At 49.4% G+C, this 12212-nt stretch overlaps 1 protein-coding gene across 5 annotated transcripts in view; it reads right to left on the reverse strand.

The window, feature by feature from the left end:
• Window positions 1-12212, reverse strand: part of Txnrd2 (thioredoxin reductase 2) — a 66551-nt gene that overhangs the window by 13404 nt on the left and 40935 nt on the right. For 3 of the 5 annotated variants that reach the window (XM_047561824.1, XM_047561827.1, XM_047561826.1), the window contains 6 exons: window positions 10594-10730; window positions 7120-7215; window positions 6666-6758; window positions 4691-4762; window positions 4389-4486; window positions 670-876 (listed from right to left, as the gene is read on the reverse strand). In XM_047561824.1, coding sequence (XP_047417780.1) covers window positions 753-876; window positions 4389-4486; window positions 4691-4762; window positions 6666-6758; window positions 7120-7215; window positions 10594-10730 — 620 coding nt within the window. In that variant the 3' untranslated portion in view covers window positions 670-752. Of the gene's footprint in view, window positions 1-229; window positions 338-669; window positions 877-4388; window positions 4487-4690; window positions 4763-6665; window positions 6759-7119; window positions 7216-10593; window positions 10731-12212 lie in introns of all 5 variants that reach the window. The other 2 variants (XM_047561825.1, XM_047561828.1) reach the window with 2 other exon arrangements.

Genomic DNA, 12212 nt, shown 5'->3' on the forward strand with positions numbered 1-12212 from the left:
AAGAGGGGATCCAAAGAAAGGATCAGGAGGGGCCCTATGACAGTCATAGGGGACACACTAGGGTGGGCTGGACTGTGTACGCCCCAGGGCCCACCCTGCTGGGGCTTAAAAGGTGCTATGTCAGACTGACAGGGGACAAGGCCCTGGCCATACGCATGCCTTGGCAGCGGGCAGGGAGGAACTCACTAATTTTTTCCTCCCCAGAAGAAAACTGCAATGAACACAATACCCCTGAGACTTCCGGCCATCCATTCGGCCGGCCCAGCTTTGCAAAGCTATAGCAGAACCAGATGTGCAGGGCAGCAGCTGGCCATGTATGAGACAGCATCTCCACCTTCTGGGCAAGAAGGAAATGAGTTAGTGCTGGCACTCTATAAGGGCAGGAACAGGTGGCCCACTTCTTGCCAGCAGCCCACAGGGATCAGCAACTTGAGGTTGCCCAGAGGATACTACAGGTGTGAGCTTGTCCTTTCAAAACCTGGACATGGGAAACATTAATGGCCAAGTAGGGATCTCTGGGTACCTAGGGCCACCAGGGCTTGGCACAGGGAGCAGAGCTCACCTGTTCCAGGTAGCAAGGTAGATATAGCCTTACCATGAACTTGGAGGGAGCTCATCAGGGTGCCTCCCACAACTCCGAATCATATGTTCACCCTCAAACCTGCATACCTGGATCTGGGCTTTTGAGGAAACTTGGCAGTGGGGAACAGCATGCCACGGACCCTTGGGCTTGCAGGGATGATGGCTTAACCTCAGCAGCCGGTCACAGTGGGGTCCAAGCCCGAGCGCTTGGAAATGCGTAGCTTGACCACCTCCTCAGAGCAGGTAGGGTGGATGCCCACTGTCCTCATCACCTGTGCATAGGAGGCCCCACATCTGCGTGCAGGGGTTGGCAGAGATAGGCAAAGGAGTCTTTCAGCACAGGGAATTGTGTTTATGCCACTCTGACCCTGGGAAGGCTTTAGAAGTTCCCCTGCCTTCTTCTCCAGCCAGCAGCCAGAACACCTGCCTGTATAAGTTGTACTTGATCACCTCCTTCCCAGAGAATGTCCAGTTCCCACAGTGGCCAAGTAGCAACCCCGTTTGACCCACCTCCCTTCCAACCTCTCCCTGGCTTTTTATGGCCTGGCCTCCTGCTGCTGCTGCAGTCCTACCAGGCATAGTCCCATCTAGTCCTTTCCCAGGGCCTGCCCCTTCACTCTGTCAAGACATGGTTCAAATTCCCCATCAAAGTAAGTTCAGGCCCACTTCTCTTTTTGGTGGTGCTAAGGATTGAACCCAGAGCCTTGTGTATGCTAGGTAAGTGCTCTACAATTGAGCTACATCCCCAACCCTTGAGCCCATTTTATATTGCTGCAGACTGTACCTGCCTGGCCTCCTGCCCAGCCCAGTTCTACTTAGACTTCTCATATGCAGCAGCATAACATCAGTGCTCTGAGCACTTGCTGCCCAACACAGGGAGCTGGCTGCTCTGTGGGTAGCTGTACCCTGAGCCCCAGCATCCTGCCTACAAAGAGTGAATGCATAATGGAGCATGGGGGAGGGGAATCTGGTCTAGTCCTGCCACTGGCCCTATAAGAAACAGCCTTCGCTACCTCTGGACCTTCTGAGACCTGGCCCTCACCCAGGATCCCAAGCCTACCTGCCAAATTCTACAGACTGAGGGCTGCTGTGGGTATTCACAGCATCTACTCATGACCCCTGTATTACTACACACACTCAGCATGCATTGTTCATCTACTTGGGTGAACAGCATTACGGATGCCTTCTAGGGTTTCCATTGTTTGTCATTAGACAAGGTTGCAATAGACAACTGTCTTTAACGTGCACTTATGTGTTGGAATATCTGGTAGATACATTCCTAACTCAAAACAACAGGTATGGGCTGGGGATATAGCTCAGCTGGTAGACTGCTTGCCTTGCAAGCACAAGGTGTTGGGTTCAATCCCCAGCACTGCAAAGACAAAAACAAAAAACGATGTGTACATTACAGACAGAAAGTCACTAGTATGCAGGTCCACTCCATGTCTGCAATATCAGTTTTTTTTTTTTCTTTTTGGGGAGGGGTACGGTAATGGAGATTGAACCCAGGGGCACTCAACTGCTGAGTCACATTCCCAGTCCTTTTTATATTTTATTTAGAGACAGAGTCTCACTAAGTTGCTTACAGTCTTGCTAAATCGCTCAGGCTAGCTTTGAACTTGCCATTCTACTCAGCCTCCTGAGCTGCTGGGATTATAGGCATGGGCCACCACACCTGGTTGGAATACAAGTCTTTGAACTACACTAGCTTGCTTCAGAGCGTCAGTGTCTCCATTATGCAGACACTGGAAAATGATCACTACTGGACAGTACTAAGCCCTTTATGCTTTACCAACCAAAGTGGTTCAAGAGTGTTTTAATTACATTTTAATAGTCCAAACTTTACATTTCAAGACACAGTGTGCTTCTATTGTTTATTATTATTTCCTATGAATTGCCTATTTATATTGATTTATAAGAGATCTTTGCATATTAAGAAAATCAACTCTGCTGGGTGTGCTGAGGCACTCCTGTAATCCCAGAAGCTATGTGAGGCAGGAGAATCACAAGTTCAAAGCAAGCCTCAGCAACATAGCAAGGCCCTAAGCAATTTGACTCTGTCTCAAAATAAAAAATAAAAAGGGTTGGGAATGTGGCTTAGTGGTTAAATGCTCCTGGGTTAAATTCCCAGTACCAAAGAAAGAAAAGAAAACCAGCTCTCTGCAGTTGCATTATTAAAAGAGGCTGCCAAAATTTAAAGGACTTTTCCAGAAATTATTCCAGAAACTGAGTGTTGGTATGGGCATCAGTATGTCAGAGCATGTGAATGGCAAAGGCTTCGTGGGACAGACAAGTTCATAAGTGTAACTAAGAGCCAGTCTTAAGGGTAAGGTCTGGGTATAGGGAAGGGCAGTGAGAGGGCTGGGGCAGGAGAGCAGGGCCAATATGTTGAAAGGCTCCATGGACAAGATAGAGGGTCTGGGCCAGATGTTCTGGGCCCTGTCAGACCCAGAAGTCTCCCAGGCTAGAGCGAGTGCTGTGGACGGCCCAGCCTACCATTACTTGAAGTGTCAGTAGACTACCTTCCAAGGGTCACTCTTCTTGTACCCTACAGGCTCCAGGAGAACTCTTAGCAGAGGGTACATAAGGCTCCTGGGGTTCTATCCAAAGGTTACTAAGGACTGAACTTCCAAATGACGACTCTGCCACAGATGGCCCTGTAGCTTAGGGACCACAGACATGTGTTCCAAGGACATGAGCCTACTCCAGACCCAACCCTCCCTGTTATTCTCTGTTATGTCCTGGGAGAACCTGATCCCTATAACTCAAGCCAGTGCTGCAACACATGGGCTAGATGGGCTATGGTGGGGCCTGAGGCTCTCAGCCCTATGACAGGGTGGCCAGGTAAGAAGGCCTAGATAGCCCATTGGGAAGAGTGGGGTTCCCCAGAGCATCTATCCCAGACTCTCCATCTTACCCACTGAGCCTTTCAACATATTGGCCCTGCTCTCCTGCCCCAGCCCTCTCATGCTCTTCCCTACACCCAGACCTCTTACCCTTAAGGCTGGCTTTTAGTTACACTCATGCCCCCAGCATACTTGGGACCCCATCTGTCCACATAGCCTTCTCTTTGTGTTAAATTGTTCCTATGCCCTTTGACCCCTGCTTCATCCACAGACAGCTCAACTCCAGCCCCTCTGCCTAAGAGGTCTGGCAGAGAGATGATGGATCATGACCCAGCCTCCAACTGCCTCAGACAACCTACCCTACCCAGAACCACTGCATAGCTTCCTTAGATCTTGGGATCCCCAGAACACATGGCATGAAGAGCTTGGGATGTAACTCAGCAGTAGAGTGCTTGCTTAGCACACACAAGGCCCTGGGACCCTAGCACCACAAAACAAAAACAAAAATACAACACAGCTTTAGTCCAGGCAAAAGCCCAAGCTCCAAAAAACACAAAACTACTCCAGAGTGGCTCTTTCCTGGCTCACTTGAAGCCAGGATCTTGCTCTCAACTGCCTAAGGGTTCAGCTAGGTACGCAAAGACCTAATTCTGCTTGTTTGGGCCTTGAAAAGGCCCAAACAGTGACCCAGGGTCACAGTGATCCCCAGGCAGCCAGCCACAGCAGACATGTAGCATGGCTCTGCCTGAACAGTGTTTGGCTGGAGAAGAAAGCTGCCTCTCCTCCCACTGAACCTGCCATGTCTGAGTGGAGCCTAAAGAATCTGTGTTGCAAACATGCACAAGACCACATGAAAGCAACATGAAACCCAGCAGGCTTTTTTCCACTGTAGTGCTGCCAATACTAGGAGGGACACCCAGTCCGAGCATCGCATAACGGCTGACATTCCTCCTGACTTACTTGATCCCCAGAGCGAATCCTTGAGTAACTTCACCAGCGTTGGGACCGAGGAAGTGCAGGCCCAGCACCAGCTGTGGGGACTCCCTCAGGCACACCATCTGAAAGACACAGAATCTCAGTGGCAGCCTGAATAGAGGAGGGACCCAACTATGTCCTACCTCTGGGGGCACTAGTGACCCTGAGACATTCCCACTGCTTTGCTAGAGGAGTACCACAGAACTCACCCACCTCTGTTGCCAGCTCCTTCCCTCCTTTCTTCCAACCCTCTGTACAACTCAGCCCTGGACCCAAAGGACACTCACCTTTACATAACACTGGGATGCATCCCGTTCAGCCACTGTGAACTCTAATGGTTTATAATATGCGTGATAAACCTGGGTGACAAGATATAAGTTCCTGGAATTAGCAGCCACAGCAAAACCAGTCCTATGGGTGTTTTGTAGTTCCAACAGGAAGGATACAGGGAGTAGATGCATTCTCGGGGACACAGAATTACTTGCTTGGCCCATTTATGGGGTGAAAATACAGCCCAACTGACTGTGGAGTGTGTTCCCCTCTCCCATGCACAGGAAGCCAGCATCTGGAGCCATGCAGTCTGCAGGATAGACCCTCTCCTGTTCAGGACCTAGACCTGTAACTATATGCGACAGAATGGGCATTGGGTTGCTCAGGTACTGCTCACCATGATGTGTCATGAGCTTGGGCCAGGGACTGGTGCACCCCCACAGAAGCAGACGTGGGATAGACACAGATTCCCCAGGATATTGTAAATTGGAAAAGGTAACTGCAGCAGTGGTCAGTGTGGGGGTTGCCCAGACTGCTCACATAAGCAGGAACTGGCTGATGGGCCTCTGTTGGGCATTCTGGCCTTGGTTTGGCCTTGACTTCAGTGAGGAGGAGGGGTCTGATACAGGGTGGCCAAGGGATAGGGCAGGCTACGGTCACACTGGAGCTGTCGAGCAGAGGCTTTCAGCACCCACGAAAACTCGACAGCACATTTGGGGCTGCAGCTGAGTAAAAAATGAGCAGGGCCCTCACATGTGCTGCACAGCCATTATTAATTAATAGAGTTTCAGAGAATATTGTTCTAAGTAAGACAGAACTGAAAATAAAACAAACAAAGGGTATTTGACCATTCAACATCATGAAACATAAAACAACATTATAAAATGCCATGAACATATGTCCCAGTATACTTATGATGAATCAAACAAAAATAGCAAATAAAGTGCTGGAGGGAAGGCTGGCCTGTCAGACGCTTCCTAGTGATGGAGGGGCTTAAGGTACAGGCAAAGCCCAGGCCCTGGAGCCCAGTGATTCATTCCTGAATGGCACAGACCTCCCTGCCCAGGCCACATGGGGTCTGGTTTCCACTACCGCTTGCAAGCTGCTGTAGTGGGAAGATGAAACCACACGGAAGGCTTCCAGCTTCCACAGCCCGGCAAGTTTCAAAGCCTCCAGCTTCCCTTCAGAGCACCTAGGCGTATTCTGTGACCACCCTGGGGGCTGTAGCCCACCTGCCAGGGCAGATCCCAAAAAGTACTCTTGCCCTGTAAAAGCTCCTTTCTTGGGACGAATGCATGAGTCTGGGCCACTGGGGCCTGCAAGGACTGGAAGAATCTGGGAAGAGGATTGGAGGCTTGAATTGGGGCATGATGGGGTCATGCCTGCTGGAGCTGCCCGGAGAGTCCCCAGAGGTATAGGTAGGAGGGGATGGGTAAACCTGGGGTAAGAGACAGAGTAGAAAGAAACAGAGGTCAGAAGACACCCCAAAGGAGCCATTCCAGGTTGAGAGAGACACATGCCCCTGTGAGATGGTGAGAACCAGAGAGGTACTTGGGCCCTTGGGTCTTCTGTGACAAGCACTCTTCATGCTGGAATGGGGCTGGCATTTCAAAGCTCTGAGACTCTAGCAGGGAGCTGCTGGGACCATGGAGGGGACCCTTGATGTGTTGCACACCTTGGTATGGGGGCTAGAGGCTGCTGGACCACGCAGGCTCAGAATGAGGCATCTTGGGGCCCTTCCATAGTCACATGACATGAGCAGCAGATGGTCACTGAGATCAGAGGAGCTCAGCCCACACCAAAGCCGCCAGAGGCCTCTGCCTCCCACTGCACCACAGCCATCATTCAGGGTTTCCATATCCTGCCGTGCCAATCCACAGCTCCCAGGAAGCAGGGACATAAACACCCCTGTTCACAAGGCTTACATCCAGCGTGGGACCATCTGTGGGGGTGAGGGCCACATATGCACCATCACTGCCCATAGCCCCCTACCTCAATATGCTCCTGTCCATGGCGAGCCACAGCCTCCTCTTCTGATAACCCCACACAGCCATATTCCAATGGAGTGAAGACAGTAGTGGGAACCTAGAAAGCAGTCTGGAGTCAGGTATGCCCCCAGACCCCACAAATTGAAAGTCTCTATTGTGTAATTCAAAGAGTAGTGATCACAGGCCAGGAAGGCTCCAGTCACAGTGGCTGGCAGGCTACAAGCACAGCAAATGGATTCATTCACAGTTCTTGGGCTGCACTCTTGGATTAAACCACACACATGTGTTCATATATGTGTACAAAACACTCACATATACATACCCACTTGCATATGCATACACGTACCATGCAAATGTAGGCATACAAGAGCACACCGCCCCCCTATGCCCTAACCACTACAGAAGATCTAGCCTCAGCTTTTTCCAGGATAGACTTGGGGGTCTTTAAGAGAACTCACATTGTTATAATCCATCAAGTCTGAGGATTGTCCGAAGAGCCGCTGGGCCAGAAGTTTCCCCGCCATGATAGCTGTGGGTGTTAGCTCAGGTCGCCCCTGATGGAAGGAACTCAAGGTTACATTAGTACCACATCCAAGGGTGCACCAACCATCACCTTCCTCATGGGCAGCTCCCTGTTGAAATTCCCCAAACACTGTTTTCCACAGAACTGCAGTGAGTTGAGAGTTTTCCCCACTGAAGGTTGATTCTCCCATGGTGAGAATGTGGAGGAATGCCAAGGCATTCATTGGTTTCTTATTCTCTCAATGGCTGCTCTGGGGAGGAACCTATGTTTATAACCCTCTTTCCACGAAAAGAAAATGAACTGCTAATGGGCTCAGCCAGGTCACCTTCACTCACTCAAAGATTCTCTCTGAACCCCTCATTCATGTTAATTAACTCAAAGGGCTGTGCCCATGACAAAACTCAAAAGAGATCCTTGCTACAGTTCCCATTAACTGGGATTACAGCTAAAATAGGTCCCAAGTAGCCCATATGCTCCTGATACACAGCTTGAAGTGCATGGCCCAGCCCATGACAAATCCCAAATCAAAGTATCATTCTAAGGGATATTTCTCCACCTCAGGGTGTGCCCTGTCTCGGGTTTTCTTGCACATGTAGGTCTGGGATCTGTTGCCAGTCACTTCTACAGCAGGAAATGCAGATGTTGTTTGGCATTCCAGAAATGAATAGAGATCTGCAGAGATAAACTCAGGAAAGCAGCCTGTGCATTCCACCAGGCCTGACTAACTGCGGAAACATCCATGCACACAGCACACAATATCTTATTAAACAATATCCCCTGCCCCCAACCCTCAGGGCTCTTCCCAGCTCTGGTCTAACATTGGGAGTTAACTCTTTGCACTTTTCAAAATAACCTTTGAAACTGCAAAAAATGCCTTTGTATTTGTCGTGTATTTCTGGCAATAGAGTTCAAAGTATTATAGTTTCTCTCACAATATTATAAGCCCTGCAGATTGGGAGCTGCATGTTAGTGCAGATGAAGGAACTTCAACTAGTAGGTGCAAAGAAGGCTTCATAGGATGCACAGAGGTGCTGGTAAGAAAACAGGTGCTATCTTAGGGTGCAGCACTCACAGGATTCAACAGAAGCCTGCAAATAGATCAGCATATCCAAACTGTACACAGGCAGAAACCTAGCAATAGCACTGCCCAGCTAAGTGGGATGGAGTCAGTCGACATAGAAACCATTATTTTGGTGGGTCATATACTACCCAGCAGGGAAGGGGATGGATTCTGATAGCAAGTCCCATCAGAGCTGTCCCCTAGTCATCCTCCACCTGGGGAGCCTTGGAACATCTACCTGGCAGGGTGTGGGGGTTGCATCTGGTAGCAGTGGGTGCCCAGTATCCTCCAGTGCTCTACACACAGTTTCCTGAACTTGGGTCACAGAGGTTTGAGGTGCTTGAGTGGCAGTAACTTGGCGCACATCTGAGCATTGGCAATGGCTGGTGGGTGATCCTCTGGTACACTGGAGGCATAAGGGACTCTGTTGCCCCAGCAGGAGGGATTGGTGTGGGGGCCAGTAATAGGCAGGATTAACTCATAACAGATAAGCAGTCTGGTCCCCAGGAACAAAGGAAAGCCTTGCCTTGCACAGCCTTCTGCCCTGATGTTTCTACATGTATGCCAAGCTTTTCCCTGGTGTGAGCCTCAGCAGAGCCCAACATGGAGGAAGTCCTTTAGCACTGATAATAATGCCCATAGCTCTGGGATGTCCCACCCAGGGACCTGCTGTTCTCAGATACTGGCTCCCATTCCCTCCAGGTTTCTTGCTGGCATTTCTCAAAGTGGTTTCCAGGGTGGTCCAGGGCAGGGTAGTGTCTGTACCCTCCTGAGGGCACTAGTATTCCCACCAAGTCTGCTCTGCTCCAGCACAGGGGTGGACACCCACTAGACCCCCTCTGTTAACTCCTTCCAGGTCTCTCCTGATTCCTAGCACTACACATCTTTTGACATCTGAAATAGTGTACTTACTATCATCTATGACCCTTTCCAAGATACATCACCATGTGGGTGTGACATTTGCTCCTGCAGTGTCCCCAGTACCCAGAAAAATGCCTGGTATGCAGTGGGCACTCAAATAATACCTGATGAATGAATGTGCATTAATATATTGGGGTGGGTTGAACAGAGACTTAGAAAATTCATGTCTGCCTGCAATCTCAGAATGTGTCCTTATTTGGAAACAGGGTCTTTGCAGATATAATTAAGGTTGCAGTGGATTGGGATGGGCCCTAAATCTGATGGGGAAATTTTCTAGGAGACAAATAAGGGTAAAAAGACACGTACATGGAGGAGATGGGGTACACACTGAAGTGATGTGGTCAGGATTCAAGCAACTCACAGGGTCATCAGAAACTGGAGGAGACAAGAAAAATCCTTCTCTGGCAGGTCCTGGGGAGTGCAGCCTGGCCTACACCTTTGTTTCAGACTTTCAGTCCCCAGAATGTGAGAGATGAATATCTGTTGTTTTAAGCCACCGAGTTTATGGTGATTTGTTGTAACAAATCAGGACATGAACACACACATGGATGACATTGGCATATCTCACTGCAAAGAGGTGACAGGGCCTGGGAATGCACAGAGCACCTCTCAGCTTATTAGACCAGGGACCTCCTGAGGCACCTTCCCCTGAATACATTAAAAACATGCAGGTCAGGCCAACTGCTCCTGAGGATGTGGGGACAGTGTCCCAAGACTGACCATGCAGGTTTCTTGCTGAGGGCCCATAAAGGAGAGGGATGGTGACTAGATGCCTCTCAAGCTAGGAGGGGGGCCCAGAGCCTTCCACCAGGGTCTCACTAGGGAGGTGGTACAGTCCCTACTTTCCAGGGGACATAGTAAGGCAGGGAAGTAGCTGCAGCTACAGACCTGGTGGATGGGGGCAGACTCCAAAGTCTTTGTGTCTTCCTTGGATTGAACCCCCGACCCAGGAAAGAACAACACTGGTCCCCACTCACAGCAACAGTAAGAAGCAGAGCCCTTGCTCCGGTGTGAAAACCTAATCAGGGATGGAATTGAACCTGTCTGCAGATCAGAGGGAAACATGAGGTGAAGAGGGCAGAGCCAGGAAGGGTTGAACTGAGCCTGCCCTTCTATCCCTGTGGGGACAGAATGGCCCTAGGGCCACATTCAGCAATGCCATTTGTGAGATTTGGCTAATTGAGCTTACAGTTATTTTTTAAAGCTATCCCATGCTAACTCTCCACAGAAAAGGAAAAGTTTTTGAAAGAGCTGAGTCTAACACCCAATTCTTTCTAGAATGCACCCTATCAACCCCTAAGGTTTGGCCCAATGCCTTTGTAATTGAAGAAAGGTCTCTTTTCCATGTGACAGGAACACAGCCCAGCTGGGATAGGTAGGTGGGGGGATACTGACCACAGGGGATGGACAGAGGGGCACAGGTCATACCTCAGCAACATCTCCAATGGCATAGATGTTGGGGACAGAGGTGACCTCCTGGGCATCAACAATGATCTTTTGATTCTCAGGGTTTATATTCACTCCAACTTCCTCCAGATTCAGATTTCTCGTTTCTGGAATTCGACCTGAAGGAAATATAGAGATGGTTGAAAGATTTTCTTCAGCAGTTCTAGCCTAGATTCCTTTTATTTAAAACATTTCTTGGAGCTGGGCATGGTTGTGGTATACCTATAGTCTCAGCTACTTAGAAGACAAAGGGAGGAGGATCACCGGAGTCCAGGAATTTGAGGTTAGCCTGGACAACATAGTGAAACCCCTGTCTCAAAAAAAAAAAAAAAAAAAAAAAAAGGAGGAGGAGGAGAAGGAGAAGGAGAAGAAGGAGAAGAAGAAGGAGGAAAAGGAGGAGAAGGAGGAGGAGAAGAAGGAGGAGAATGAGGAGAAAAGGAAGAGAAGGAGGAGGAAGAAAAAAATTAACACACTTCTCAAAATGGTCTTAGAAATGGTTAAATGTGGGCTGGGGATATAGGTCAGTTGGTAGAGTGCTTGCCTTGCATGCACAAGGCCCTGGGTTCAATTCAATCCCCAGCACCATCACCACCAAAAAAAAAAAAAAAAAAAAAAAAAGGAGGAGGAAAGGAAGAAAGAAATGGTCAATATAAAATACAGATGGTCTCAAAGGGCTCCTGGCTTTTGCAGTTTTGCAGATAACCGACTTCATCATGGAATGGCGCAGGGGGTGTCTGTTATGAACATTTATCAAATGATACAACTACACTACTGCATATGGTGGGATGTCACCCATTGAAGAGGGAAGCATCTCAGGGGCTGCCTTCTGGCATGTGGGGAAGGAGCAAATGCTTGAAAATGCAATTGCTGCCCAGTGCTAGAAATGACTCCAGAATCTTCCATGGAACCCAACCCAGCCTGCACCACCACCAGTGATGGCAAGAATAGTTCTGGTACTGACTTCATCTTGAGAAACCAGCCCTTCCTTGGGAACAGAGTGGAGCTGTTGGCAACTAATGCTCTGTCCTTGCCTTGTCATTGCTGCAGCCCACTGCCATTAGGCACCAAGAACATAGCCCCCAGACTTTGTGAGTCCAGCTGGGCCTCCTTTGAGGGATACCAAATTACTCTGAGGGCCTCTTTCTCATCTGGACAGACTGAGGCACAGTTGGATGTGTCCTGGGATGAAGTCTCAGTTGATGCTCAAGTCACCCCTCTGAGGGTGTGTGCATAGGGCCTCCTTTTCTACTAACGACACCTTCTTTATTCCTTTGGTTGTTTTTTTTTTCCCCAGTACTGGAGATCAAACCAAGGACCTTTGTGTGCTAGTCAAGTGTTCTACCATTGAACTATATCCCTAGACCCTTTCCTTTGGTTGTAACATGAAGAGGTAGCATATTATTTTTTGTTTCTGACAATGAAGAGGAGGTCTGGCCCCCACAACCCAGGGTAGGACAACTTAGGCCCTAGAAGTAACCCTACATGGAACTGAGACCCTTCAACTGACATGCTGCCATAGACAATGCTTCCTGGAGGTGGGCCCTGGGCCCTTGGTAGGCTCTGCTTTGGACTACTATATGCTAGGAGATGACTGCCTGGGG

This window comes from Sciurus carolinensis, chromosome 8 (genome assembly GCF_902686445.1).
Source record: "Sciurus carolinensis chromosome 8, mSciCar1.2, whole genome shotgun sequence".
Classification (NCBI taxonomy): Eukaryota; Metazoa; Chordata; class Mammalia; order Rodentia; family Sciuridae; genus Sciurus; species Sciurus carolinensis.